Source organism: Crotalus tigris, unplaced genomic scaffold (genome assembly GCF_016545835.1).
Source record: "Crotalus tigris isolate CLP2741 ecotype Arizona unplaced genomic scaffold, ASM1654583v1 scf7180000018585.330925593:3314079, whole genome shotgun sequence".
NCBI lineage: Eukaryota > Metazoa > Chordata > Lepidosauria > Squamata > Viperidae > Crotalus > Crotalus tigris.
The window spans coordinates 2,102,197-2,129,703 of record NW_024097088.1 but is presented as its reverse complement, the minus strand read 5'-3'; the positions used below and the strand labels follow the sequence as shown (position 1 = coordinate 2,129,703).

The 27,507-nt window shown below is 42.4% G+C and overlaps 2 protein-coding genes across 2 annotated transcripts; both read left to right on the top strand.

Annotated features, from left to right (window-relative positions):
• The first annotated feature begins 2,202 nt into the window (after positions 1-2,202).
• Positions 2,203-18,695, top strand: ADGRG4 (adhesion G protein-coupled receptor G4). The gene is made up of 25 exons (XM_039354752.1): positions 2,203-2,433; positions 2,675-2,809; positions 2,981-3,604; positions 4,777-4,821; positions 5,128-5,187; positions 6,061-6,164; positions 6,711-6,772; positions 7,281-7,320; positions 8,636-8,658; positions 9,199-9,347; positions 9,747-9,879; positions 10,250-10,368; positions 10,967-11,177; positions 12,483-12,648; positions 12,756-12,905; positions 13,089-13,211; positions 13,928-13,973; positions 14,168-14,271; positions 14,454-14,575; positions 14,930-15,198; positions 15,909-16,011; positions 16,487-16,776; positions 17,424-17,522; positions 17,781-17,894; positions 18,553-18,695. Exons 2-25 carry the CDS (start codon positions 2,716-2,718, stop codon positions 18,681-18,683), a joined length of 3,381 nt encoding a protein of 1,126 aa, XP_039210686.1. The 5' UTR covers positions 2,203-2,433; positions 2,675-2,715; the 3' UTR covers positions 18,684-18,695.
• A 2,332-nt stretch (positions 18,696-21,027) lies between these two features.
• Positions 21,028-26,132, top strand: BRS3 (bombesin receptor subtype 3). Its single transcript, XM_039354753.1, has 3 exons — positions 21,028-22,296; positions 23,541-23,889; positions 25,217-26,132. The coding sequence occupies exons 1-3, from the start codon at positions 21,866-21,868 to the stop codon at positions 25,610-25,612; spliced, it is 1,176 nt and encodes a 391-aa protein (XP_039210687.1). The 5' UTR covers positions 21,028-21,865; the 3' UTR covers positions 25,613-26,132.
• Positions 26,133-27,507: the final 1,375 nt, after the last annotated feature.

The window sequence follows — 27,507 nt, the reverse complement described above, 5'->3', positions numbered from 1 at the left end:
TTAGAAGCGTTGCTGGGCTCATGGGGAGAAAATGTTTGGGAGACGGAGAGAAAAAATTGGCATTAGGAACCCCCAGCCCCAAATGGTTTTCCTTCAGAGGCAACCCATTGTTTGCAAAAGCTGATAGGCAGAACCCAATTCATGCAAGAAACATAATTTAATTGCAAGAAACATATTAGGTATCCTACTGCATGGAAAAAAGTCATCACTGCTTTTTGTTTCTTTTATTATAATTTCTTTTTTCCTCTTCCCTCCTTCTGTCGCTTTCATCCTCTTTCCTTTCCCTTTTTTCTATTGTCTTTCTTTCTTTTTGCAGTTTATATTAATAAAAGAAACTTTTAATAAAATATATATCTTTTTAAAAAAGATAGTGTTCTCCTTCTCTTCTTTGATTTGTCTTGTGTGTGTGTGTGTGAGAGAGAGAGAGAGAGAGAGAAAGAGAGAGAGAGAGAGAGAGAGAGAGAGAGAGAGAGAGAGAGGGAGAGGGAGAGGGAGAGAGAGAGAGAGAGAACTTGCCCAAAGTTCCAGCTGTGCAGCTAATAAAACTCATACATCTTCATGAAAGCTGCAATTTTTTGGCACAACAGTGACTCCCAGAGGAAGTGTGTAAAAACCCTTTTTCCAGGACATTCCAGCCAGATTTCTGCAGCAAACCGAGAAGCATCCTTGAGCTGAGTCCCGGTTTTGCTTTCTCGGAGATGGAAATTTCCCGTGGCTAGCTATAAATGATTGCATTCTTTTTTGCACTGTTGCAAATCCCATAGTGCTTAGCAGGGGTGTCTGCGCGCAATGAATAATGCCTGTAGAGAGATAATTGCTCTGCCTTCCCAAGTTCAGGGCTAAGCTTTGTGTAGCCAAAATGACATCCTTCGAATTGATCCTTTGAAAAATCCAGAGAGAACTCCAAACTCATAAAACTTACGGAAAGAAGGCTGTGTGAATTGCAATAAAGCTAAACAAAAGAGGAAGTTTGTAACAGGATTTCTTTTTAAATTAAAACTGAAAATTGAGCGTAACTGTGAAATTGAAGCTTGGGTCTTCTTCCTTCTGATGGTTCTTGCCACCCCATCAAAAGTACGGGTAGTCCTGGACTTATGATCACAATTAGGAAGAGAACTTCCATAGCTAAGCAGTGTGACTATTAAGTGAGCCACACCCAATTTTACGATCTTTTTTTGCTATCGTCATTAAGTGAATCCAGCTTCCCCCATTGACTTTGTTTGTTGGAAGCCCCCAAAGAAGGTCCCAAAGGATGGTCACATGACCCTGGGATGCTGCAAACGCCATAAATGGGAGCCGGTTTGCCAAGCGCCTGGACGCTACTACATGAACGCAGGGATGCTGCGATGGTTGTACGTGTGAGGACTTCTCAGTATCATGGTAACTTTGAACGGTTGCTAAAAAAATGATTGTAAGTCAAGGACTATCTTCTGAAGATAACTTCTGAAGGCTTGTCTTCTGAAGCTGCTCCATCCCTGGAGATTTTAAAGAAGAGACTGGACAACCGTTTTCCTGAAATGGTACAGGGTCTCCTGTTTGAGCAGGGGGTTGGACTAGAAGACCTCCGAGGTCCCTCCCAGCTCTATTCTGATTGATTGATTTTCTCCATCTTGGTTTGGGATTTTTCTCCCTCAGCGAAAAAACTTCTGAATCCAGTCCGAGAAAAGATGAAGCCTAAAGATTCGCAGTTGTCCGAACAACTTTCTTTACAAAACCATGTTCCCATTCCCATATGATTTTATTGCACTAATCTAATCTTTGTCCTTCCTTCTTAGCAAGATTAGATTTTATGATCCAATAAATTATTGAAATTTCCATGGCATGGAAAGCTCTAAAGATCAGAGTTCAGTCATGCTAATCACTTCTAGCCAATGAAATCAGTTCTGGGGTTGTGCTTTTCTTCAACAAATGTTCCAAGTTTGCTTTAAATCAAGGAATCTTCAAGTTTCTAAGGCTCATGGTGAGGGCAACCTCCTAGTCAGATGTCCATCATGTGAACGGAAGGTTTATAATGACACAACTCCAACATGTATGTCAGTTTTTTCATCACCCATGTGGTCTCTTCTGCTTCTTTGTAGGTTAGGCTTGTCCACAGGAGATGTTTTTTGAAATAATAAAAAAACAAATCTGGAGAAGTAGATTAAGCAGTACAGGGTTGGTCCAGAGAAGAAAAATGAGATGACATTTCAATAGCCAAAACAACAAATCAGGAAGGTCATAAAGGAGAAAGAGGCGGGACTGATTTGGCTGATTGCCCTGTTTCCAGTAACTTTTCCAAAGTCCTGGTGATATCCTGTTGTTGGCTGCTGAAGATTGAACTGCCCTGGATCGATATTTTAATTTCCTCCTTGAGACATGAGCCAGAAACTGATGGGAAGGGGGCTTGATTCTGCAACCTGGGAGCAAAGCTCTTCTTGATGACTCCTTTTTCAGGTAGGTTGGTGGTTGATCTTTGGAGCATCGTGTGTCAACTGACTTAGGAAAAATCTTAATTCCTGCAAAGCAGGGTGGATTTCAGTTGTGTAAATGGGTTAATCTCCTCTGATCTGGAACTTCCTGGAGGTCCACCCAGGCCTGTGGGGGGCGTTTCGGCTGTGGGGAAAGTGAGATCTTGAATAATATCCAGGATGGGAGAGATTAGATCAGAGTTTCTGTTTTCATCTTTTTTCTCCAGGACAGAAGATTCCCTTCTGCCTTTCAGACCAGATCTAGAGGATGAATGGTCAAAAGTATGATGTTGCTGGATATGCTGGATCCAAGATTTTTGGTAGCCTGCTCTTTGCTGTGGCCACCTTGTTCCTTGTCTCAGGTATGAGTTTTCCCAACCAATCAGGATGTGCTGCTTCTTCGTAGGTCAGGATCTTTTCTTCCAAAGCTTTATGATTTTTGAAAATTCCTTTAGTGGCTCATAAACTCATCCACAGTATCAAATGGATCGACGCTCCTTCCTCAGATTTTCTTCTTCTTCTGTCCTAAACAGAATCCGTGTCTTTGAAAGGGAAGCAGGTGACCTTCAAGGGGATGATGAGCAAATATGTTTCCTTGGCCAATTGGCATGTCCCTCAACTTTGTGCCTTTACTGTATGTGTTGACCTCAACAAGACTCAAAAAAGTGTGCCGAGTGGGGCAGCCTTTTCCTACGATGTCAACAGTTCCTCCACCAACATTAATGAGGTGGAGCTGGCTCTGTCTTTCAATAATTCCACCTTGCAGATGTTCTTCATGGGCAGCTTCCTCGATCTGGGACAGTACGTTGTGGCTTACAGAATGCACCAAATCTGCTGTGTCTGGGACAGCCAGAAGCATCTCCTGCAGCTCTTCTGGGATGCAAAGAATCTGGTAAACAAAACCCTGCCAGATTTCCATCATCGCTGTCTACGGCCCAATGGGACATTAGTGATGGGGCAATTGCACAAGAACTACAACGGAGTACTAATCCAGCAATTGTCCTTCGTTGGCGTCTTGCACTACTTCCAGATGTGGGATCATGGGAGAGGTCAGCAAGACATGGAGCGTTGTGAAGATGGAAATGTGGTCAGCTGGGGGCAGAATTACTGGTCTCTGCAAGATATATTGACAGAGTCTGCCCAGCATCAGCGTTGCGGTGAGTATCCATAACTTCTTCAAATAAATCTCCTCCATCTTCAGTCATTCAGAATATATACAGTGTATGATTTTTGAAAAAAGATGGGTCTACATCGAAACCCCCAAACAGTACATCCGGTTATGATTTTATATATAAAATACAAAAAAATGTAAGTTCATAATTGGTGAGTTTAAATGTAGACTCATTTTTTCCAAAATTCATTATTTTATTGACAAGAAACCGTAGTTTCTTGATCCTAGCCTATTTGAATCAAAATTTGTCATACTTATATCTGGATTATTCACTTTTCTCTTATTTTATTGGACAAGCAAAGAAAACAGAGCAGGTTGAAGGCTTACCTGCAAGTCCTAGATCTTGTTCACTCATTACAGTAAGGTGTTTAACTATGGTTCCTGAACAAATTACCACTGGCTCAGTTCAGGAATATTATGGCTTAGCATGTTATGGGGAGCAAATCTGGACTCTTTCACAAACCATGTTTAAATCAGATCATGGCTTAGCATTTCTGTGTAAATGGAGATATAGAATGCTGCTTCCTTTTTCAGGGCATTCCTGTCCCAGTTCTTGCTCTGCTCTTCTTTTCTATTTTATAATTTTGAACTTTTGGAATCCCTGATGAGAATCTTAAGCTTTAAAATTTTATTTATGAGCTGCCTGTCAAATCTTGGCTGACGTATATGAGAACCTCCACACAGGGTATAAATGACTTTCCTTCCTCCTTTCGAATAAGCAACAATTTACGGACAAAGTCTGGCATTTGGAGCAGATAAGACAGTCACAGGTCTGAGCACCAGCAGTCATGACGTCTATGAGGTGGGCACCGTATACATTGAACAGATAAATCCATGTTTCTCAACATGGCAAACTTGAAGACCCATGGACTTCAACTCCCAGACGTCCCCAGCCAGATGGGGGGGAATATAAAGACATAAAATCAGTGGGAAAATTCAGGAAAAATCAAAAGAAAGTAACCCCATTTCCCTATTTGTGAGGAAAAAAAAACAATAAATGGAAGATTCAGTTATGCAGCGTTTCTCCTAAGATAATTGTTGCATATCATGGTTCTTGTTCACGATCCCATGAGCTCCCTGAGTTTTTCTTCCCAACCTCAAAATTCCTAGTCACGTATGTCCCTTTTCATACCTGCGTTTTCCCTTTTTCTTTGATAGGTGCAGAGGAACCTATATCTGCCTTTCCGCCTATCACTTCCCCAGGTATGGAACTCTAGGATGCTTCAGACTTCCCCCCCCCCAAGCATTGACCTGATAGCGGTACAGGAGAATGTCAGAACGGTACATCAGACAGCCCTCTTTGCTACCCTTCATACATGCAACAACAGTCTGAGCAGCAGCAATCATGCCTATGAGACGGGTGCCATCTAAATTGGATAGATAAATCAGTGTTTCTCAACTTGAAGATGTGTGGACTTGTCTCCCTGGTGTCTTTTTTCCAACCTCAGCTTTCCCAAGGGGTGTGCTTTGTCCTCCTTCGCATCTGTACTTCCCCCTTTTCTTCTACAGGTGCTGAGGAGCCCACATCTGCCTTTCCAACAATCACCTCCCCCGATCCAAACGTTACAGGTATGGAACTCCCAGATGCTTAATGTCTATGGAGATTCTCCATCCTCCAGGTCATGGTGGTGCTTTTCCAAAAGGCAACTGGACTTTCTTCGTTTTTTTTTTCCTTGAAAATATTTTGCTTCTCATCCGAGAAGCTTCTTCAGTTAAAGAAATAAACCGAAGAACTTCGGTTGAAGAAGCTTCTCGGCTGAGAAATGAAACATTTTCAAGGAAAAAAACCCAAGAAAGTCTAGTTGCCTTTGGGGGAAAAAAAGCACCTTTGGGACATCTGGAATGCTTAAGAGTGTTCCCCCCCTCCCTAAACATTGACCTGATGGCTTCTACAAAGCGGTGATAAAACCTTGGAGAATGTCAGAATGATATCAGATATTGCTACCCTCCATAGGTGTGGAAGATTTGGCAGGATCGTGCCACATTGAGTCGCTTGGTGTTTGTTTCATTCCTGGGCTCCCTTCTGTGCTGAGTCCAGGTAATTTCACAAGCAGCAAAGAAAGCAAACCCTAGATGGAAATCTTCTTACAAAGCAATGTTATGAATCTGATTTACAAGGCAGCCCTGCTCAAATTCAATATTCTGCACGGCTATCAATAATTAAAAACAACATAAGACAATCATACATTTTTAGCCATGAAAAAGTATATTTTTAATACCTTAAAATGCATTTTAAAAAAAAGAATTCTGTTCTGCACGCATTTCCAAAATAGGCACGGTAACAAAAACTACCCTGTTCAAAACCCCCATAGTTTTATAAAGGTGCGTCGTCGTAGATCACACATTTAAAGTACAGAAAGCTTATGAATCAAAGTCAAAGGCCAACACAATTGAAAGTAAGCTTGAAGATCAGCTGGCTTCCCCATCTCTCCCCCCTTTCAGTGATCACGGACACCTTCTACAGCTTCCAGATGAACTTTTCCGTGACTTGGGAGCCCCCCAGGGAGTGCGATCGCTATGATGCCAAAAAGCTTTCTGCAACTTGGGTAAGTCTGAATTAGGATCCGTTTAAAGCTGGCTTGTTTAATGGGCAGGGCGGAAGGGTGTTGGTCAGCGAGAGATATTTCATTGCCTGGCAGAAGCAGAGATGCTCTCTCACTGCACATCTGTGTAGATGTTTAGCTCTCACAGGGAATAGCTGCTGATTATTCCAGCTTTAACCCTTTCATGTAGACGACATTACTTGAATAGAGAAGGAAAGTGGGACACCGGGTGATTCCCTCCTGTCTTCTGCGCAATTTGCTGGACAGAGATAATGCAGTATTGTCCTAAAATAGTATTTCTCTACCTCAGCCACTTGAAGATGTAGGGACTTCAACTCCCAGAATTCCCCAGCCAGCGTTCTGAATTCTGGGAGTTGAAGTCCAGAGAACTCCGAGCGGCAGAGGTTGAGGAGCTTTATCCTAAAGAAGCACTGATTCTGGCATAAACATTTGATGACCATTTTTGAAAATGACTGCTGCTCTTAGACAAATACTGGATAAGGTTGAGCCAGGAACCCAATTGTGATTGATCATTTGTCTCTATTACAGTTCAAGAAACAATTAAATAATTCAGAATTTGTGATGACAAACCATAACGTCAAGACAGCTTGGTAAGCATATTTTTTTCTCTTCCCCCCCCCCCCCAAAAAAAAACAGGGAGCAAGGAACTGCGAAATCAGAAAGATTTTCCAGTCTAGATTGGAAAAGAATACAAGACAAAGCTCCCATCCAACCATCGTGAGAAGCGCTAGCAGCAGGAAATGTGCCCATTTTAACGTCAAATACAGTAAATGTCAATAAATACAATCCATACAAACTATCCTCTGGGGTCCACCATCATGTCTAAAAAGGCGAAGTGCCCTTACGAGAAAAACATTTACAAAACATGGCAGTAGATCATGACTTATCAGGGCTAAAGACTTATCTTATTAGGGCTAAAGACATATTTAGATTGAGTTATGTGACTAAGAACATTTGGGGACCTCTTTCCATCCAAATTCAGGACCTGGAACCCAACCTAATAAATCTCTCACTACAGCACCTTCCTCTTCCCTGCCTGACTGATATTTTTTTTAAACCCACCCACAATGATCTTGAAATATCTTTCTTTCAACACAGCCACAAATTATCACAAGGAACCAGGCAGGTTAACACTGAGGTATGTATTTAGAAATCCTAAACCACCTCTTTCCCCATCAAGCCCTGATTTTTTTTCTCCCTTCTTTCAGACTCTGATGCGTTCTTTCATCCTTCCTCCTCTTTCTTTCCTGTATCTTCTCTAGTGAGAAATTGCCATGGTAGCAGCAAAGATGGTGCCTTAGTAACTGGAGGGAGGCGGCTGATGCTCTGCTTATTTGGCACATTAAACGAGGAGAAATAACCCTGACATCTAATAGCATCTTGGCCACCCTTTTAATCCCTAGAAATGAAACCTTGCAAGGCAGAGAATCTTGGCTTGTCCTCCTCCCATCAATTGCCAGCTATTATTTAGGGGTCACTGAGCATACATATTTTTACCTGGGCTAATTTTAGTCCCGGCCTTCCTTGCGGTTCATGGTTTGGAAAAGTGTTTATGCTTCTGCAAAGGTGGAAGCTTCTTGCAAATGGCTCAAAGCTCCTTGCCATTTCTCCCTGGGTGGAGAAAATATTTTGGATTAGAGGGATTATATTCACAACTGATCACTAGGAGGCACTATTTGACTGGTTTCTTTCTTCTTGGGGCTTATCAGTTGTAGGCAGCTTCTATTGCCAGCTCCAGCAAGAATGAAATGGGTTGTGTAGTGTCTTCTAGGGACCAGTGGTAAATATAACCACGGTAACACAAAGACCCAAGCAAATCAAGCCCTATAGCTTTCCATTCTGAACATCCCAATGAACAAGAAAGGAAAAGGTACCACTGAGAACATCACTGCATTTTCTGTACACAATAAGACTGATTTATTGACCTCAAGGCTACTCATTCCTTGCTATACCTACTGCTAGCAACTGAATCTTGCTGGCTGCTGATGAAACACGTTAGTGTGGCTTTCCATCTTGGAAATGCCAAACTGTTGCTTTTCTTTTGCTGCAGAATATCAGCCACCTTTTTCTTCTAGGCAGATTGATTTTTTTTTTTAAATCCTGTTTCTCTCCCCTCCCTCCCATCTTATCACTTATTCTCCAAGCAATCTGCAATTCCACTGAATTGCTTTGGAATGTCTCCGCAAAGCGGTAATCAAAGCCTAAATGCTGAGGGTAATCTGAGCGAAGGGAGGAAGGTTGGCAGCCTTGCCAGTTGGAGAAAAGTGGTACCTTTACACCTCCGCCTGGAGCATCACGAACCTTGCTAATTAGCCACTTTTCTCCCTGCTGAGCTTCTCCTTCCCGATCCATCGGATCCATCGCAGGCAGTAATTGCGCACCTAATGCTGTAAACATGCTAGTTAACTCTTGTTATTTCTTTTATTCTGCATTGTGGATCTTCTGAACGGAAGAATGGAAGACTGTCTTCCCGGAGGTAAGGGGTGCGATTCAAAACTTGCCAACATTTTCACATCATTGTTCAGGGAGTGCCTGGTTTTTAGACCACCCTGAACTTGTGGGACATTCTATCCTAGATTTCAGCTCCCAGAATTCCCTGCCAGTGGCCGATACTCCCTGAATCTAAAATTATTGCCAAGGGAAGCATAAGAGTGATAGACAATCTCCCTCCCAAATCTGTCAACCTTATTTAGGTGCTTTTTTAAAATTTGAAGTCACCCCAATTCAACTCAAGGGTCCTGGGTTCTGAAGCTTTAGGCAGCTGGTGTCCACCCAGGGTGACTGGCAGCCCTCCTGTGGCCGAAATTCTGGAACTGCAAACCATAATCATCAGACATGCCCCTTGAGAAGCAGCACCTTGGTTTTATTTGACTTCTTGGCTAGGTGGGCCCAGCACCTTCTGTGGAGAAGAGGAGGGAGCTGGTTCAGCTCATTGACATGGTTTAAGCCTTGGCACCTGGTATCCAAGAGCCACAGATTGAATCCTCCATGAGTGTGTTTCTCCTTGTGTCTCCAGATATTCCTCAAAGGCCATCATCAAGGCCAGATCCAGTCAAAGCATGCAGGAGATCGTGTGGAAGCTACAAAACACCTTGTGTGGGGATTACACTGAAGATCAATTGTCCATGAGTGTGAAGCAAAAGGATACACATGTTATTTCTTTTGGTAATATAGTCATTGGATTTTTTTTGTCCTAATGGTCTTCCAACTGAATAGTCCCTCTTCTTTCCATACAATAATCCCGAGATAATAAAATGAGAGCATCTCTCATTAAAGTGGCCTAACAAACTTTGAGCTTAGATGAAGACTTCAGTCTAAAATGTCTTGGTTTTATTCTGAGGGATTCACGAGTCACACACCACAAGAGGACACAGCTTAAGAGGAGAAAGCTTGCTATACCTCCTTACCTCTCCGATTGCAAAGGCAGGGGCATCTTAGATATCACGACTGCTCACCCTCCAGTGGTAACCTACTCCTCTCATTCACAACTTTTAGGGTCAATACTGAAATGATTGAGGAGAAAAAGGTTAGGTGATCTTCCATTCTTATCTTCTTGTCTCAAAGATCCAGAATCGTGTTCTGAACAGACCGTCTGGTCCAACTACAAAGGTGTCTACACTTGGCCAAAGATGGTTCCTCCCAATGTGATGACCTTGCCCTGCGAGGCCAACCGAGAGTTGGCAGCTTCCAGACTGTGGTGAGTAAAGGAATGCACCAACTCCCATTCTTTGACCACCCACCCCACCCCGACATCATACCTCATATGATGCTTGGTGGACCTTGTTTTCCAAAGAACAATTAGGGTGGACAAACTCCAACCAGGAAAAGATCTCCATGGCCATCATATTTTATCCAGAAGATGACTGTCCAAGTTGTGGACCTCAGGTAGTCCTTGACTTACGAGCACAATTGGGACCAGATTTCCATTTACTGACCAAGGTGGTTGTTAAGCAGTTCAGCCAAGCGAAAACCCACCTGAAAGAAAACCAAAGGACAAGCAAGCAAGCGTGACAAAAGAATATTGCCTACTCTTCTAATGTCTCTGATATCTCTCTTTTGTTTCAAAGCTTGATTAACCTTCGGACTGAAAAAGCCTATTGGAAGAGGCCAAACTTGGCTGCTTGTCCTCTGTTGCAAAATTTGCCAGATAATATACTGGATCTTAAAAATGTCACCGTCACAGTTGGTAAGTTCCTGGGTGGGTTTGTTTTTATGCCGAAGAATGCTAAAACCAATCCTGATTTATCTACTTTTCTTCTCTAGCTACACCTGATGAGATCCTACTTCCCTCCCATTTCTTTGAAGGCCTTCCTTGTTGGGAGGGAAGTGGGATAAAAGGGCGATAGTGTGCAGTAGACTCGGGGAAATTGTATGTGTGTGAATGTCCTGCACGGGGAAACGCAGTCTCCCTGAAAGAGAAACCTATAATCTTTCCCCACAAGCTGCTAGCTTTCTCACGAATGAAGGCAAATAGACGTGTCCCAGGATAATGTTGCAGGATCTGATCTGGGTCGCTCACCCGGACCAGAGGTTTCGTCTTCCAAGTTTTGGGACTCGTGCTGGAGCCCATCCTCAAGGAACGTCTCTCTAGCAAATTGTGTGGTCCGAAAGCTCGGAAGACTAAACCTCTGGTCCCGGTGACCGACCCAGATTGGCTCCTGCTGGCTTTCTGCTTGCAAAGAGGTCAACCATTCAAAACCCAGAAGTCTTGCGAGATGCATGTCAGCTTCTGGCCACGGCTTAGATCTTTATCAAAAGGAGCTTCTGTCTTTGCTCTGTTGCAGAAAATGCGGAAGAGGTAGCAGATCACATTTTATTTCTCTTGAGTTTTTCCGATCTGAATAAAGATGAAATTGAGGTCCTGGTGAACAAATTGAGCGATATAGCCAACTGTGAAGAAATCAGCCTGGCCCTGGCTAGGAAGATACTGCAAATTATCAATATCTTTATGGAAGATAAAATCCAATTGCAGGATATGCAAACTGTACTCAACAGGTATGAAAAAAAACCATGGTCACCTATTAATCAGACGGTCATTTCTGAGTTGAGGATCCAGAATTCATAATACAGAATATCAGAACTGGAAGAGACCTTGGAGGTCTTCTAGTCCTACTCCCTGCTCAAGCAGGAGACCCTCTATCAGTTCAGTCAAATGGCTGTCCAGTCTCTTCTTAAAAACCTCCATTGATGGAGCGCCCACAGCTTCTGTAGGGAACCCGTTCTACCAATTGATTGTTCTCACTGTCAGGAAATTTCTCTTAGTTCTACGTTCTTGGTTCCAGATTGAGATGCTTGTGTGAAACAGTCTGGGACTGGAGCATTACTGTAATGTGGAATTAGAGTCCATGGTTTTTCACAGTCATTGGAGGACAAGACAAAAAAAAATTGACCTCCTTTCTATAGTTTTAAAAACATGGGAATCCAAAAAGGGATGAACAGCCTGCTTAGAACATGTGGTAAGTTTGCCAAAGAAAAAGTGTTAGACTTTGTCATGATTCTCCTAGAAATATTTGCCTCCCACTAAATTTCCAACTGCCCAGAATCCAAAGTCTGCAGCTTTTCGGTAACGAACAGACACCTTTTGCAAGAAAATAGAATTCTAGGATTTCAAAGAAAAAGAGGGGCAAATTTTTGCTTCTCCTTATTCAGACCTTTAGCGACGTTTCACTCCCAGGCTTGCCTTTGCACACCCAGAAGTTTGCAGAATATATTCCTGCCCAAGCAGCAAAGGAGAAATGCTTTTTATAAGGACTACAAGCTAACATGAAACATCTGAAGATGATGGATGGATCCCATCTCTGGCAAATGTTTTTGTTCTCCACAGTAGCACTTGTTAGTGTGATTGTGGGTAGCAGATGTGCTGTGAAAAGTGGGAATTCAGAATTTATGATACAATCACGTTAGCAGGAACAGAGCTTGCCGTATCTTGAATGATGACACCCCCTGCACGCTTCCTCACCCGGCCATGTTCTCTCCACCTTTCCAGTTCCAAGTGAGAACACAGTGATGTGCCACTACTGAATACGCTACCCATTAGATGTTATCCACTTAGTCATGTCCCACTCTTGGCAATTCTATGGACCTGATCTCTCCACATCTTCCGATCCTGCACTACTTCTTTCAATTTTTCTATGTGCTGGTTGGTGTCAGCTTTGCTGGTGCCAATCATCGTGTTCTTTGTTGGCTCGGTTTCCTTTTACCACTCCCTCTTCCAAACATATCCCAAAGGGGCTTTTTCTAAAGGCAACTGCACTTCCTTTGTTTTTGCTTGTTTTCTGAGCTCTTGTGTACTTTCTCCAGAATCTTAACGATCATGGAACAAATTGGTTTCAAGATGAACTTCAATGGGAGAAATGAATCCATCATCCTGCCTAGGCTGGCTTTGGCGGTGCTACGGCCAGATCCCATGAACTTCCAAGGAGTTGCTTTTGGGATTGTATTCTACACTCTGGAGACCAGCCCACAGGTGGGCCACCTTTTAACACTGGGTTTCTCCCCACCTCTTTATCACCTATTTCTGCCAGATATTTCCTGAATTAATTTGAAATCAACTCTAGATCTTTTCCCATACAGCTCAGCATCCAATCAACACCCTTCACGGATGTTCAGGCCTCAATATATTTGCCAGGATTGTTGAAAAATTACCTAAAGTCCCAATCTTTGGATGGAGACAGTTTTACTGGGATTCAATTCACCTTTTTTGGTGCGCCGTCATTGTTTGAGGTAAGTAGGCTGGATTTGCAAGAGTAGAAGGAAATTAGCAATGGATGCCAAGGAAGAAGAAACAGCTGAACCCCCAGATTTAACTTGTGTGCCCCTCATTCTGGTGGAAAGGGGTTGGAAATGGCCCTGAGAGATGAGTAGGATAGAGAGAGGAGGAAAAAAAAATCTGTGTTTCTTTTTCAGGACAATAGTTTGAAGAACGAAGTTCTGAACACCTACGTTGTAGGTGCCAGCATTGAAAACAAGACAATTGAAGACCTCAAGAAACCAGTCAGCATAGTTCTGCAGCACAGAAACCCACATGGGGTAGAGTACCACATTGTTGCCAAAGGCACCTGTGTTATTTTCACAACATTGAAATGCATTACTTAGCTGGAGTCATCAAGGAGGACTGGTTTGAGAAGACTGTGGATCAAGAGAGGCCTATAGACTTGTGGAGAGCCTTCATTTAATCAAAGAAAGAGGCTATATCGGAGATCCTAGACCTTGGTGGAGTTAGAAGAATAGAAATATGGAAAGACACAGCTCCCTTGACATTGTTATTGATTGACTGAGCTAAATTTTCACTCTCCCTGTCATCCCGTCAGTGAACAGGATGCACTAAAGAGAAATAACATTTCAGATATAGACAACATAATTTTTTAATTACAATTCTGGACCAAAATAGCAGATAAAGTAAACAGTCATTAATTAAGTCAACATTGCAATGAGTCAGATGGCGCATAAACTGTATTTAGCCATCTCACCTCATACATGCAGATATTATCATTTTTACCAAAACTTTGAATATCAGCAATGGGCAAATCCAACAATATTTCCAGGGCACTGAGTTGCCCAACTAGAGAACTGGGAAATTGGAGAAAATCCTGCTCATTTCTACTAGTGGTAACACAAAGAGAACTCTTGACTTGAGGGAAGAGAAGGTGTATCAAAGGTTGTGACTGGTACAGCATATGTGGGAGTTATCTCCTATCTAGGATTTCCTTTGCTTAAGCCATTTTCTTTCTTTTTTTTACTACTAGGATAATGCTACTGTGCACTGTGTCTTTTGGGACTTCAATAGGAATGGTGAGTACTGAGGAATCCAAAGATGTAAGTCTGAGAGATGGTGAGCAACATCTTCATGTTCTCAACAAGCCAGCATGAATCTTTGTTCACACTCCCTCCATCCTTCAGTGTAGCCTTGAAGTCAGGCAGCAGCTATAAAGAGCAGCCAGGAGCTATTAACCATGGGTGAAATATTTCATTTCTCTGCTGTGCAGATGGCCTGGGTGGCTGGAATACCTCAGGTTGTGAAATGAAGCATACAAATAGTACCTATACAATCTGCAATTGTAATCACCTGACCCATTTTGGAGTTCTACTGGTAAGTTGATTTCAATCTTTGCCCCAGTTACAGTGGGAAAAAACAGAGTGCACATATATCAGGAATGCCCAATGTTGGCAACTTTAGGACCGCTGGACTTCAACTCCCAGCATTCTCCAGCCAGCCATCTGGATGGCACCAGATGGGGACAATTGTATGGACTGTCTCATATTTTTTTTTAGGACTTATCTCGGACACCCCTCAGCGATGCTGATGAGTGGGCTTTAGCATTGGTGACCTACGTGGGGTGTGGCATTTCCTCCATTTTCCTGGGCTTGGTACTGTTGGTTTATCTCTCGATTGAGTGAGTCAAGTTGGCTGTCTGTTTTTCTTTCTGAACTCAACAAAATATATTTAGGTTTTGTTTCAATCCCCAATTTTATTTTTCTTTATCAAAGTTCCTGCAAATCTGGTAGGGTCAAGCTACATATTACATTAATTGTCTGTAGAAGATTAGATAGATCTAGACAGATGATTGGAGGGATGGAGGGAAGATGATAGATGAGAGAAAGAGAGAGGATAGATAGATAGATAGATAGATAGATAGATAGATAGATAGATAGATAGATAGATAGATAATCATGAATAAAAGGAAATCAAGTAACGATATCTGTATGACAGTGTAGGAAGTTAATGTCTTTCCCTCTTTTCATTCCAGCAAACTCCGGGAGGACTATCCTTCCAAAATCCTCATCAACCTCTGCTTTGCTTTGTTGATGCTCAACCTTGCTTTCTTGGTGAACTCTTGGCTAGCCACGTTTCAGAATTCTGGCCTTTGCATCACCGTTGCCGTGGCCTTGCATTACTCCCTGCTATCTGCCTTTACCTGGATGGGTCTGGAAGCCATCAACATGTATTTTGCCCTGGTGAGAGTCTTCAAAGTCTACATTCCATATTACATGCTCAGGTTTTCCATAGCTGGCTGGGGTAAGTATCAGAGATATGCAGCTTTTATTGTTTATATGAACATTTCCAGTTTGTAAACATCATGCCCGTTTCAGAATTTTGCAATGTGATTTACATTTTTAAGAGATGTGTGCCGTTGGTAGCTTTCAGCGTGGGCACACAGGAAAGGACACCTCCAAATAAGTTCTCGATGGCACCACCAGAGGGAGATGCAACCTATCTTTGGGTACCAAGGTCCATCAAGCAACCTGAAGGAATGGAGACAAGGCTACTTGGTGTTTTCTTGCAATCCTCCCATTAGGGCATCTGGTTGGCTAGAATGGACAGGGCCAGAGTTCGGGGGGGGGGGGGGGAGAAGAAGACTTGTCTCTTAGAAGACTTCTGAATCTACCTACTGTATGTTGTATTCAGTTTAAAACTTGGGTGGATGTCGCCCACAAATGCAGGATGATGCCCTACAGCTCCTTATTGTTAACATTTCCCATTTTAATGTGACAAAATCATTGAAATTAATTCTTAAGCTTCACAAGGCTGAACTGCTCTTAATTTTTTTTATATGGATGTTAGATATTAAAGCAAATTCTTCCTTTGTTCACCTATTGTTAACACTTTTCCCTGTTAATGGGGGCTTCCCTATTTCATTTCTTTTCTCCAGCTAGGACTTAATTAAACCTCTGCAGGCATTTCTCCTTTTTCGGTTAATGCAGTTTTGTTTTCTTGGGGGTCCTTAGGAATTCCAGCACTTATTGTAATTGTAGCCCTCAGTATCAGCAGAGACTTCTATGGGACTGAATTTGCTTTGAGAAGAAACACTGACAGCCCATCAATGCAGTTGTAAGTCTCTTGTTTTGATTATTTTTACCTGGGAGAACAGCAGGAGAAAACAGCAGCCCTGTTGCTATAATTGATACTGTTCCATCTTTAGCCCCTGAATTATTTGCACACCTACTTCTGCATGTTGCAGTGGTAAAAATATTGGGCTAGGAGCAGGAAAACTCAGATTCTAGTCTATCATGAAAGCTCACTGAGAGACTTTGGGTCAGTTGTTCAGCCTCAGTCCAACCTATTTCACAGGATTTTTGTTGTGGGGAAAAAATAGGAGGCTGAGGAAGCATCACATACCATGCATGGGTTTGTGGATGGAAGATGGACATAAATCAAATCAAATCCATCCATTCATCTATCCAAGGTGCTGCTTTTTATCTATAAACCTGCCTTCTCTTGCCTGGCATCTTCTAAGAAGGTTGGATCAAAACTTCAACCAGTCAATATTGAGTTGACCAACACATCTTCCTTTGTCTTTCTCCAGTTGCTGGATTCAGGACAACTGGGTTTTTTACATCTCTGTAGTTGGCTATTTCATCCTGGTATTCCTGATCAACATCAGCATGTTTGTTACTGTCCTTTGTCAAATCCGTGTCATGAAAACCAACAATTGCAGGGTTGGGAGGGACCAGAGTAAAGAATTCCTCCTTGATTTGAAGAGAGTGACCAGCTTGACATTTTTGCTGGGTTTGACGTGGGGTTTTGCCTTCTTTGCATGGGGCCCCTTGAAGATTGCCTTCATGTACATCTTTGCCATTTGCAATTCCTTGCAAGGTAAGTCTCATGATAAGGTGCACTGACCATGGGGGAAGGACCATAGCACAAGAGGAGCACATGACCTAGTTGTGATCCTTGGTAATTCCAACTACAAGGTCCTGGTGCTCTTTTAGTTCTATTGTGACAAAGTTCCATCTCCCTACAACACACTAGAATGATGGTAGAATAATTCCAAAACATCTTCCAGGTGCCAGGTTGAGGGAAGCCCAAGGAGACAATACTCAGGTCATGAGATGGTGGAGCACCTTTAGATATAGGAGATTGCATTTCAAGGTGCTTCCATTAAATATTTCCAATTGTAATTAAGGTATAATTTGTGTCTGCTCTTCTTTATTTCCTCTTTCTTCTCTGTCCCACCACTTGATGAGATTTCTCATTGTCTCCTCTAGAAATTATAAATGGGGGGGTGGGAATGAGATTCCTATTTTGGAGTCTTCAATTCCCTACGGTATGGTAGAACATTTTGTAATGTCCATTGAGGAACCAGAATATTTCTGGTTTTGTCGATGTTTTGTTAATTTTTGTGGGATGCCTTGGTGCCTTCTGCAACTCATCTGCTCCTAGACCCTTCCTATAATTTACGAAAACCTTGGTGAGCAGAGTGTGTGGAATGCAAGGAAAATTTTATCTGCTTTCCTTTCTAGGCTTCTTCATCTTTGTTTTCTACTGCCTCATGAAGGAAAACGTAAGGAAGCAATGCCAGATACACTTCTGTTGTGGGAAATTTCGGCTCAGCAATTTCCGTAAGGCACCCATAGTTTCTTCCTGTTCTGATGTGGTACTCCCTTCCTCAACTTGATGGGTTCACACAAACTCACAAGGGTTGGCCTTAACAATGAAACACTTGCAAGCGTGTGATCGCTGCCCTGCTCAGGGCAAGATTTGGTTCAGGAGCTATGATAGAACATGCCTTAAATGATTCTGTGGAAGAAAGCAGAATTTCTACATCTTATTTGAGATTTTATATCTGTGTTTCCCTCTATTCTTCCATCTGATTTCAGAGGGGATCAGTTCAGCCACCATCCTGGGAAATTACCCTTGCATCATTGAGCGGAAACACTCATGTCATTCTTTAAAGTCACTCAAGTCTTGGACCACAGGCTCCATATCCAAAGGCAAGTCCAGAAGTTGGGGTTAAAACTGGTGAGAAGGAACAATGGATATTTGGGGGAGTAAGGGCTTTGAGTATCCATGCAGCAGAATCCTAAAAGTCCCCTTGACTGTTTATCTTCTGAGAAGAACCACCTCCCTTAGTAGAAAACAAGCACAATGGTGCTAATTTTTTTAGCCAGCAGGAGTTTTTACAGGAGGATAAAGCATCCAAAGCATTTCCTGTGGAGCCAGAAGTGGAATAGACCACTCTTCCATTGCATTGTGGTCCAAGCCAAAGACCCTTCCAAATGGAAGGAGTAAGCAACAGCAGTCAAGCTCAACTAGACCCCATCAAGATTTAAGAGATGCTTTCATACAACATACTAAGCTAATGTCAACCTTAGAAGATGGTGGTTGACCTCTTATGCAGAGATGGTGGTTGACCTCTTATGCAAAGTCATTTTTATAAATTCCCAGTTCAGCCCAGAATATTTTAATAATCTGATTAGGCATGTTGAGTGAATGCATCTGTTGAGTAAGGCCACATAGACAAGATAGCCACTGTGGGTTGGTAGCACTCAGATGATAGGGGACTGTCAATAAATATTCCACAGAGAACTGATAATCTGCTATGTTTTAGGGACAAATATATCCAGTAGCTAAAATATATTTATATTTTAGATCAAGTTGCTTGCTGCAGAATCAGCCATATGTCCTCAGCTTCTCAGGCAGTCAAGCTTCCTTGTGTAAGAAGAATATCACCAGCAGACGTTGACCTACATCACACAGAGAAAAATAAAGACTTGTCTTAAAGGGGAATCTTACTCTTTCTTGGCTTTTTGAAGCTTATTCTCATAGGTCAAAGCAAATGCTCTCACTCAATATTCAGCAATAAGCCTTCAAATAATTGAATGGAGGAGATGCTGTTAGTCCCCCTCTCCCATATGTTGGTTGTGGGCAACTGAAGTAGGAAGTCAATTCAAGTTGGAGAATAAGTTGGCAGATTTTGGACTGCAAACATTGTGGGTGTATTTGTATAAGATCAGCTTCAACACAATGGGGAGCGAGGGATATATTACTGTCTTATCTCTAGACTGGGCTTTCATAAAATACAATAAGCCACAAGGTGATCTGGTTATCTGTGGCATGGTATGTTCTGAGATTCTGGCCCACTGTAGTTTATTTAAGGCTAAGCAAACACTGATGTAGCACACAATCTTAGAGAGCAAGAACACTCAAGTGCGCTCAGAAATGAACAGCACAAGGTACGGATTTATTTTGTCAAAGAAATGAAAGTCTGCAAAAAAAACGAAAAGCCAAGAATAGAAGTGGACAAAACCAAGACTTCAGATGAAGAAATATCAGATGTTGGTCAGAGATTCTAAACTACAATCCCCATTAGGTCTATTCAGCATGACCAACAGCAAGAGATTGTGGAGTTCTAGGTCAGAACCACTCAAAGCAGCAACGGTCTTCTTCTGGTTGACATAAAAAAAAATGTCCGTCTTTACCAGGTGTGCAAACTTCTCCTGCAACAGAGGCTGAGTCTGTTTTTCTCAGCCACTTAACACAGAAGCACCAGAGGCACGTGGAATGATGTCTTAGAAGTGAGTCAACAAAACAGAAACAAGAGAAAGCTTGTTTATTTACGCCAATCGCAGAATGCCCATTATTCAAGAAAGGAGAATTTTCTCCCATTAGTTCTATTTCTTCTGCCGGATAGCACCTTTGTGCTTTCACTGCACAACTTCAAGATTGTATAATCATGTCTCCTTCCAACGCAGCATTGTTCAAGTTGTCATTTGGACTGAAGGCCTGTAATTTTATTTGAAGGCGTAAATCACGCCAACCGTCTCCTTGCAGAAAGCCATCTGATGCCTCAGAGGGGCTACTGGTGCAGGTAGTAAAAGAAAATATGGAATATTTCCCTGTTATGCAGCTTCAGAGATGGACCGTCATCCAGAAATATGCCTGAAAGGGGCATATATTTAATTTTGGGTGCGTGGGTGGGTCTGGAAATTGTTTTGTTTTTTTATGACACCCACTTTGACCAAAGTGAGGAAAAAAGTTTGGTGTTACAACCACTGGGAGAAAAAAGGGTTCTGTTTAAAAGATGTTTTGTACCAAAGATGTCAACAGCATAATGACTGTATCAATAATGCTTCAGGCTTATTCTGGGATGTGGAGATTTGTGCATTTACACACATAATGTCAACATATACCATCTTTTTTTTTTCTGCTCTGACACTCTTCCCTGACAGCTCCAGAAATGGGGGATAATGAAACAAATCAAGAATTGATTCACCTTTTCAAAATGCAAATGCCATTTGCACTCGCTTTTTAATCAGAGTGACTCAAGCCTTCTGAATATTAATATCGACTGGAGGGAGATGGCCCACCTCTCTGGAAACAGATCTGAATGACTAACGTATTTTTTGCAAGAGGTCCCACAGCCTGAAGTCACCCACTTTTAAAAGGCGTCTCAAATCCAAACAGATCAGAGACATAATGTGGAATATTCTGATGATTAATGGGGTAGGGTGGGATGGAAATCAGCCTGTCATCGTTCTTCATTTATAAAAGCTTGGGATAATTATCTTGTAGCTCAAAAAGGAAAAAAAAAAAAGCTTTTTAACTACTCTTTTTCTTGGGAGAAGATAGTTTGAGATTGATGATCTTCTTTAGGCTTGGAGGCTTCTGCCTTGACTAGCAGGACAAATGCTTTTGTGAGCAACAGCGATGATCTTCTTCTAATCTATACCAATAATCCAGGGATTGACCATCTAGGAGAGGTGAGAAGAGACAGGGTGTTTTGCTCTCTGTGGTCCCTTTCTATCCTCTAGGATTTAATCTTTCTGGACACAAAGGAAGCCACTGAGCTGAATCCCCTATAATGTCATTATCTTTCAAGGATGTCACCGGGGTACCTGAAGACTCAGAAGCCTTTTTGGCCCACAAAGATGCTCTTAGACAAAAGATGCTGTGTGGCAGGTCAAAAATTTTCAGAGTGTTTCCAATCCATGGGCTGCTCATCCTTTGCTTGAAAAGCTCCAGCGATGGAGCCACCATGACTTTAGAAAGTAAGCAATTCCACTTGGGATTGATGTCCCCCTCCCCCCCCCCCAAGAAAGATGCTCAGAGTTACTCCCGAGCAAGTTCCTTTATTGTTCCTCACAGAGACAGAAATCTTGCCAAACTAAAGCAAACTACTTGCCTCGTTAAAGAGATACTTCAAGAATTTCTAGGAAGAAGCCGTTTTGACTTACTTACTCCCAACCAAATGTCTCTTGATCCTCTGCATTCGCTCTGGGGAATCCAGACTACATTCCACTACAGTAGATGATTGTCTGATCTCACAGGTAAGTTGGAAGCGTCCTGGAGTTTTGAAAACTCATAAAAGCAAATCGCCCTTCTTTTCTGCTTTTCAAGCCTGTCATCTCTAGTTTGTGACAGACGTTTCATCTTTTCCCACTGTTACATTCCGGTTATTCAAGAGGTAGAATTGTGAACCCTGCCAATTCAGTTTGCAAATAAAATAAAATAAACTGTCAAGAAAAACCTGAATGTAATGGAAAACCTGCTGGCAGAACAGTGAGCCAGGATATATAAAGAAACTCAAAACTGACGCCTCGTTTCATATTTTGCAATCTGAATTGACTTTTTTCTCCATCTCTTCGTCTCCACGTTCACCCACAGTATCTCTGAAGTGTATTCAAAAAAGAAAAAGAGAGAGAAAAAAAGGGGGGGTGGAAAACCTCCAACCATCTTCTCTACCTCCCACACAGTTCAGCAGTGAAATCTATGCATATTTGTCTTTATCATGCTTGGTGACTCCATAGCAAGAAGAAAAGCGCTGAATCTCCTGAGCAGTTGATTTTCTGGTGAATCTGTTGGACCTCTCTTCATCTTTTTCACATGCTCATGGACAGGACATGGCATGGGATGAGTTTTAAGGATTTCCTATCAGTTTAATTCCACCTGGAGCCTTAAAAAAATGCGCAAATCATTGCTGGTGAGAAATGCTGATCTCTATGAAGATGTCAACTCAACAGAAGAGCCGGCCTCCTTAATGAGCAACCAAACAGGCCAAGAAAGCTGGTCTGGAGATGCCTCCCTTGGTTTGGGGACTCTCTGTACCATTTACGCAGCCTACGCCTCCATCATTTCTATGGGTCTTCTAGGGAACGTTATCCTTGTCAAAGTCTTCTTCAAGATCAAGCCCATGCAAACGGTCCCCAATATTTTCATTACCAGCCTGGCTTTTGGGGATCTGCTCCTTCTCTTGACCTGCGTGCCGGTTGACGCTGCCTGTTACATCGTGGATATGTGGTTGTTTGGACGAATCGGCTGCAAACTCCTGTCTTTTATTCAACGAACCTCCGTGGGGGTATCTGTATTCACCCTCACAGTCCTCAGTGCTGACAGGTGAGTTTTGAGCATTTCACTGTTCATGAAGGCATTGTAAGAAATTAAACTTCCTAGGCAAGATTGTACCATGCTAGTCCATTGACCCGACCATCAAACAGCCAGATACAGATATCTTCACAGCTTTGTATTCTTTATTCCTATCTGATCACTCCTGATCCCCACACAGTTGACCACTGGGACATCTTCTGACTAGGAATGGATGCAAATTCTGATGCGTGGGAGAGTGCGCATTTGTGTGAGTGTAGGCTACGGTTTGGAAGATTTGTTTTCTAGTTGAGCAAAATCACTGCAGTTGAGCATCTCCTTATCTGTTAGGCTGTTTCGGTATTTAAAAGGTTCCTTTTCATTTCCAAGTAACAGAAAGTCACCGTGATAGATTCTTTTTTTCCTAATGGAAGAGAATCGGGAAATTTTGAAGCAAATTCTTTACAATTCACTGCTAACATCTAAAAATAATATAATTTACGGTGCAGCAAAGAAATGAATGAGCCAGAGAAAGAATAATGATATAGTTGAAAAACAAAATGCCTAAAAAAAGAGAATCTATGCTGCATCTTGGTGCTACCTAGTGGTGTGGAAAAGCAATTTACAAAAATACAAAATGAAATGTCAGGATGATTAGAACGTCTCTGGGGCCTGTTGCCTAAGATTCATAGAAGTTTTAATTTCCTGGACCAAATCAACTGGCTTTTATTAAACTTGGGCACTTCAGAGGACAAATATATTTGCCCAAGAATAATAAATAGCATCAAAGGTTTAGCTGTTGAATGTCTGGACCAGGGAAAGATAACACCTACCCAGGGCTTGGAGGGTGGCAATTAGAAGACCTTTGTGTTGCCTTCAGGGGCTCTCTGAGCAAGGTCACTAAAAGTCTATGATATATTTTTCTTTCCCTGCACATTTTGAGGTAAGAAACACACAGAGACTGTTGTATAACCCTGAGAGAGAGAGAGAGAGAGAGAGAGAGAGAGAGAGAGAGAGAGAGAGAGAGAGAGAGAGAGAGAGAGAGAGACTCAACATAGTCTGAAAGAAAAAGGACCGTAACCCAAGATACCCTTCACAAACAGAGGAGGGGGAAATCCTGAAGGTCCCAGCTCCATCATTCTCCTGCTCCCTGAGCTTTTTTCCTCAGAAATTGTCACAACCGAAGGTTACCCACTTGTGTTCAAGATCATCCTCTTCTATTGTTTTTGTGGTCATTTCATTAGCCCTCCAAGACCTGACACAAACTGTGTTGGTAGGTACAAAGCTATTGTGAAACCTTTGGAGCTCCATTCGGATGCTGTTCTGAAGACCTGCTGCAAAGTTGCTTGCATCTGGATCGTCTCCATGTTATTGGCTGCTCCGGAAGCCGTATCTTCTGACCTCTATACTTTTCACATGCCCGAGAAGAACACCACCCTCAAAACCTGCGCACCGTATCCCGTCTCTGAACGTGTCCTGCAGGAGGTCCACTCGCTGGTCTGCTTCTTGATCTTCTACATCTTACCCCTGGCCATCATATCTATCTACTATTTTCTGATTGCCAAGACGCTCTACAAAAGTACATCCAGTATGCCCGCAGAAGAGCAGGGTCATGCTCGTAAACAGGTAGGCAAAAATGTCCAGCCTGCATTTCTTATATATTTGGGTCTTTCAAAACAGAAACAGGTATCCTTCTTAGAAATAGGTCTTTTGGAGAACATGGAGGTTAACCCAATAGGATCACTCAATCTCAGGATGTTCGCAGGCATGTGGGCTAGTGGGTGTCATAAAAAGAACTCAAGGTGGGCTACGAAAGGTTGAGCCAATGGACACGTTTTGTCCCAAAATGGCATCACTGTTTTGGGATACAGAGGTGGTGTTTGAAGCACATGTGGCCCACAAGAAGGTTCAGTGGGGAGAAAGCCTTATTGTTTCATTGTGTGCCACCCAGTCATTTTTGTAAAATGGGCAGCTGTATAAAGTTTATAAAATGAAAATAAAGTATTTATATATATAATAAATCAGCAAGATTCATTAATCAGGCTGCTGAGGTGGGCTTCAGCTTTGAATCCCTAATCTGTAGTAATCTGGAATTTAACTCCAGAAAAGCAAATTTGGCTTTTTTTCTCACAATTGTGGAACCCTTTTTCCTTCTTCTTGTGTTGCACAAATCATGTTTTCTTTGCAGCTTTTATCAAGGGCAGGCTACACCCAGCTCTGGTTTTCTGCTGATAAGTGGCAGAAAGGAACCGGGGAGATGTTTCCCAGCTTGTATCTCAGGGAAAAACCTGACAAGCAGCAGCAGCAGTAATCCAGCCTGGCTTTTATGAAAAGAAGAAGCTAAACCTAGGTGGTTCTAAGTCAGTCCTTGACTCCTCAGGGGAATTCTGGGAGTTGGTCCACAAAAGGTTGGACAATCCCGCCCATCATTTTCCAGTTGACGACCATCACTAAGGCAGGCTTGGAACTCAAGTTCCTCTGCTCCTAATCCCATATCTTATCCTCTATACCAAAATGGTTTTCTCAAGAAATCTTCCACTTGCCATTATTTAAATAGCGAGTTCCTTCTCCATATTTTTCAATTACTAAGATTAAATACCCCTTTCTGTAAATTCCACCAATGAGCTGCACATGTTGGATGCAGTGTTGGTAATATTTACCGGGCTTGTAGGCGAACATAAGAAGATTCTTGATGGGTCATGCTTTAATGTTCCAACTTTCAGGGCAGTGCTCAAGCATCAGATAGCCTAGATGAACTGCTATATGTTGTCATTATATTATTGGTTTATAGCAAAAAAAAAAAAAGCACAGAAAGTTCCTTTCGTTGGCATCATCAATTAGTCAAAGAAGGTCTAGCAATATTTATCTTTTCTTGCCATGTTGATGTTGGGTTATTTTAAGAAGCCTACATAGAAACCAGGAACAATAAATTTGCATGTATTTCCCCCCTTAGATTGAATCCCGCAAGCGAGTGGCCAAAACTGTGCTGGTCTTAGTAGGATTGTTTGCCTTCTGCTGGCTACCCAACCACATCCTCTACCTGTACCGTTCGTTCACCTACCACACTTCCATAGATACATCCACTTTCCATCTGGTGGCCACCATTTTCTCCCGGGCGTTGGCCTTCAGCAATTCCTGCGTCAACCCCTTTGCTCTCTACTGGCTGAGTAAAAGCTTCCGCCAACATTTCAAGAAGGAAATCTTGTGTTGCAAAGCCAAGATGCCCGTCAGAAGGGCCAGCCTGACTCAGAGTCACACCCCAAGCAGAGCCATGTCAGTCACAGGATCGGAAATCAGTGTCACTTTGCTCACAGATTATAGCATCACCAAAGAAGAGGAGAGCGTTTAATTGCCTGGAGGATCATCGTCCCGCTTGGACTGCCCAGCAAGATCCAGAAAATGGCTGAATGTAGAGGAGAGCTTCTTGTGCTTGGCAGAAACCTTCCCAGTGCATTGTAAGATATCACATCTCAGCATCACAAAACTTTTCCTGCAAATCACAGCAACGTATACACCCCTACGTGGTTTTCCTCCCAAGCTGCCCTCTCAGGCATGTTTGACTTAAATCAGAACCAGCATATTCCCTTTTACGTTACAAGGAGAAGAACTTGATTTGGTTTAGATCAGGATACAGAACACTGGAAGCTGCGTAGGAAGGAAAGGCCTGTCAAGAATCCGTTAACCTGAAGGTTGAGCTCTTGAGACTGCAGGAGGAGAAAAGGGCTGCTAGCAGCTCCAATAGCATTAACAGAATAACAGAGTTGGAAGGGACCTTGGAAGTCTTCTAGTCCCACCCCCTGCTCAGGCAGGAGACCCTATACCATTTCAGACAAGTGACTGTCCAGCCTCTTCCTAAAAACCTCCAGTGCTGGAGCATCCACACCTTCTGAAGGCAAAGCGGTTCCACTGATTAATTGTCCTGTCAGAAAATTTCTTCTTAGTTCCAGCTTGCTTCTCTCCTTGATTAGTTTCCATCCAGTGTTTCTTGCATTAGAAAGAGATACGGAGGTTTCATGAAAAAAAGGGGATTAGTGTCAATTAGTCATAAATGTAGCCCATGTGCCGTCGGAATCCTCCCACCAAATATATACTGCTTGCAAATAATGGCCAATAAGCCGCTCTCTTCATATTCTGCTTCCAGAGACATTTGCTTCTGCATTAAAGGAGATTTGGAGATACAGGAGGATTTTGAAGGAAGGCTGGTCATACTCTTGACCAGTGTACTTATGTCGGTCGCGGCATCCTGAGGTCATGTCATCATCATCTGTGATCTTCTCAGGGCGCTTCCAACACACAAAGTCAATGGGGGAAGCCCTATTCGCTTAAGGACTGCATGATTAGCTTAACAACTGTGGCAAAAAAAGTCTTTAAAATCAGGCATAACTCATTTCACAACCACATTGCTTCGTGAAGAAAACTCTGGTTCCAGTTCTGGCCATTAAGTGGAGCACTACCTAGAATGTCCTTGCCCCTTCTTTAACGAAGTAAGAGGTTTGCATTTATCGTTTAAGCAGGTTTTTTCTCCTCCATGGTACTGCGACCTTGTTGTGAAATTTAAATTATTAAGCCCTAATAAAGCTTGCTTTCAATACAGAAAATGGTAACAGATTCTGTATTATGAGTTGTTATTGAATAACAGAGTTGGAAAGGACCTCGGAGGTCATCTAGTCCAACCCCCTGCTCAGGCAGGAAACCCCATACCATTCAAGGCAAACGGCTGTCCAATCTCTTCTTAAAAACCTCCAGTGTTAGAGCACCACAGTCAACAGAGTCCAAAGCAGCCAATTTCTAGTTTTATGAGGTTCCATCCCTGTCCAGTTGTGAGACCATCTTCATCAAAGAGTTGGGTTTAGGGTTATCATCAATAGTGATTGCTTCGCATATGGTAACATTCAATATTCGTTTTCAGGATGAGCTTGGCACATGATTTGGGTTGTTTGTTTGTTTTTTAGTTCAGAACATACTATGAGTTGGAGAACTCTGTTTTTAGCTTGTTCTTTAACTATTGCAATCTTAATGAATCTCCTTAGAAGCCTCCCTTTCTTGCCAACAATTTCTACCCTCATTCAAATGAATTGGAGGGCTGGAAATATTATATTTCCAAGGATTTTGGTTACAGCATTGATCCCGAGGGTATGCTGCGGGAAGAATCCCCACTTCAATAAGGAACCAACTGCTGGGTTGTTTCTACTGACGCTGGAATACACCAGGGGAGGAAGAGAAGTACTAGATTTTACTGTGCTC

Coding starts and splice junctions, on each gene's coding strand:
- ADGRG4 (XM_039354752.1), top strand. CDS start 2,716: ATGAATGGTCAAAAGTATGATGTTGCTGGATATGCTGGATCCAAGATT. Junction 15,199..15,908: donor GTTTTCCATAGCTGGCTGGG/GTAAGTATCAGA, acceptor GGGGGTCCTTAG/GAATTCCAGCACTTATTGTA. Junction 17,895..18,552: donor CACAGGCTCCATATCCAAAG/GCAAGTCCAGAA, acceptor TTTATATTTTAG/ATCAAGTTGCTTGCTGCAGA.
- BRS3 (XM_039354753.1), top strand. CDS start 21,866: ATGCGCAAATCATTGCTGGTGAGAAATGCTGATCTCTATGAAGATGTC. Junction 22,297..23,540: donor ACAGTCCTCAGTGCTGACAG/GTGAGTTTTGAG, acceptor CTGTGTTGGTAG/GTACAAAGCTATTGTGAAAC. Junction 23,890..25,216: donor AGGGTCATGCTCGTAAACAG/GTAGGCAAAAAT, acceptor TTCCCCCCTTAG/ATTGAATCCCGCAAGCGAGT.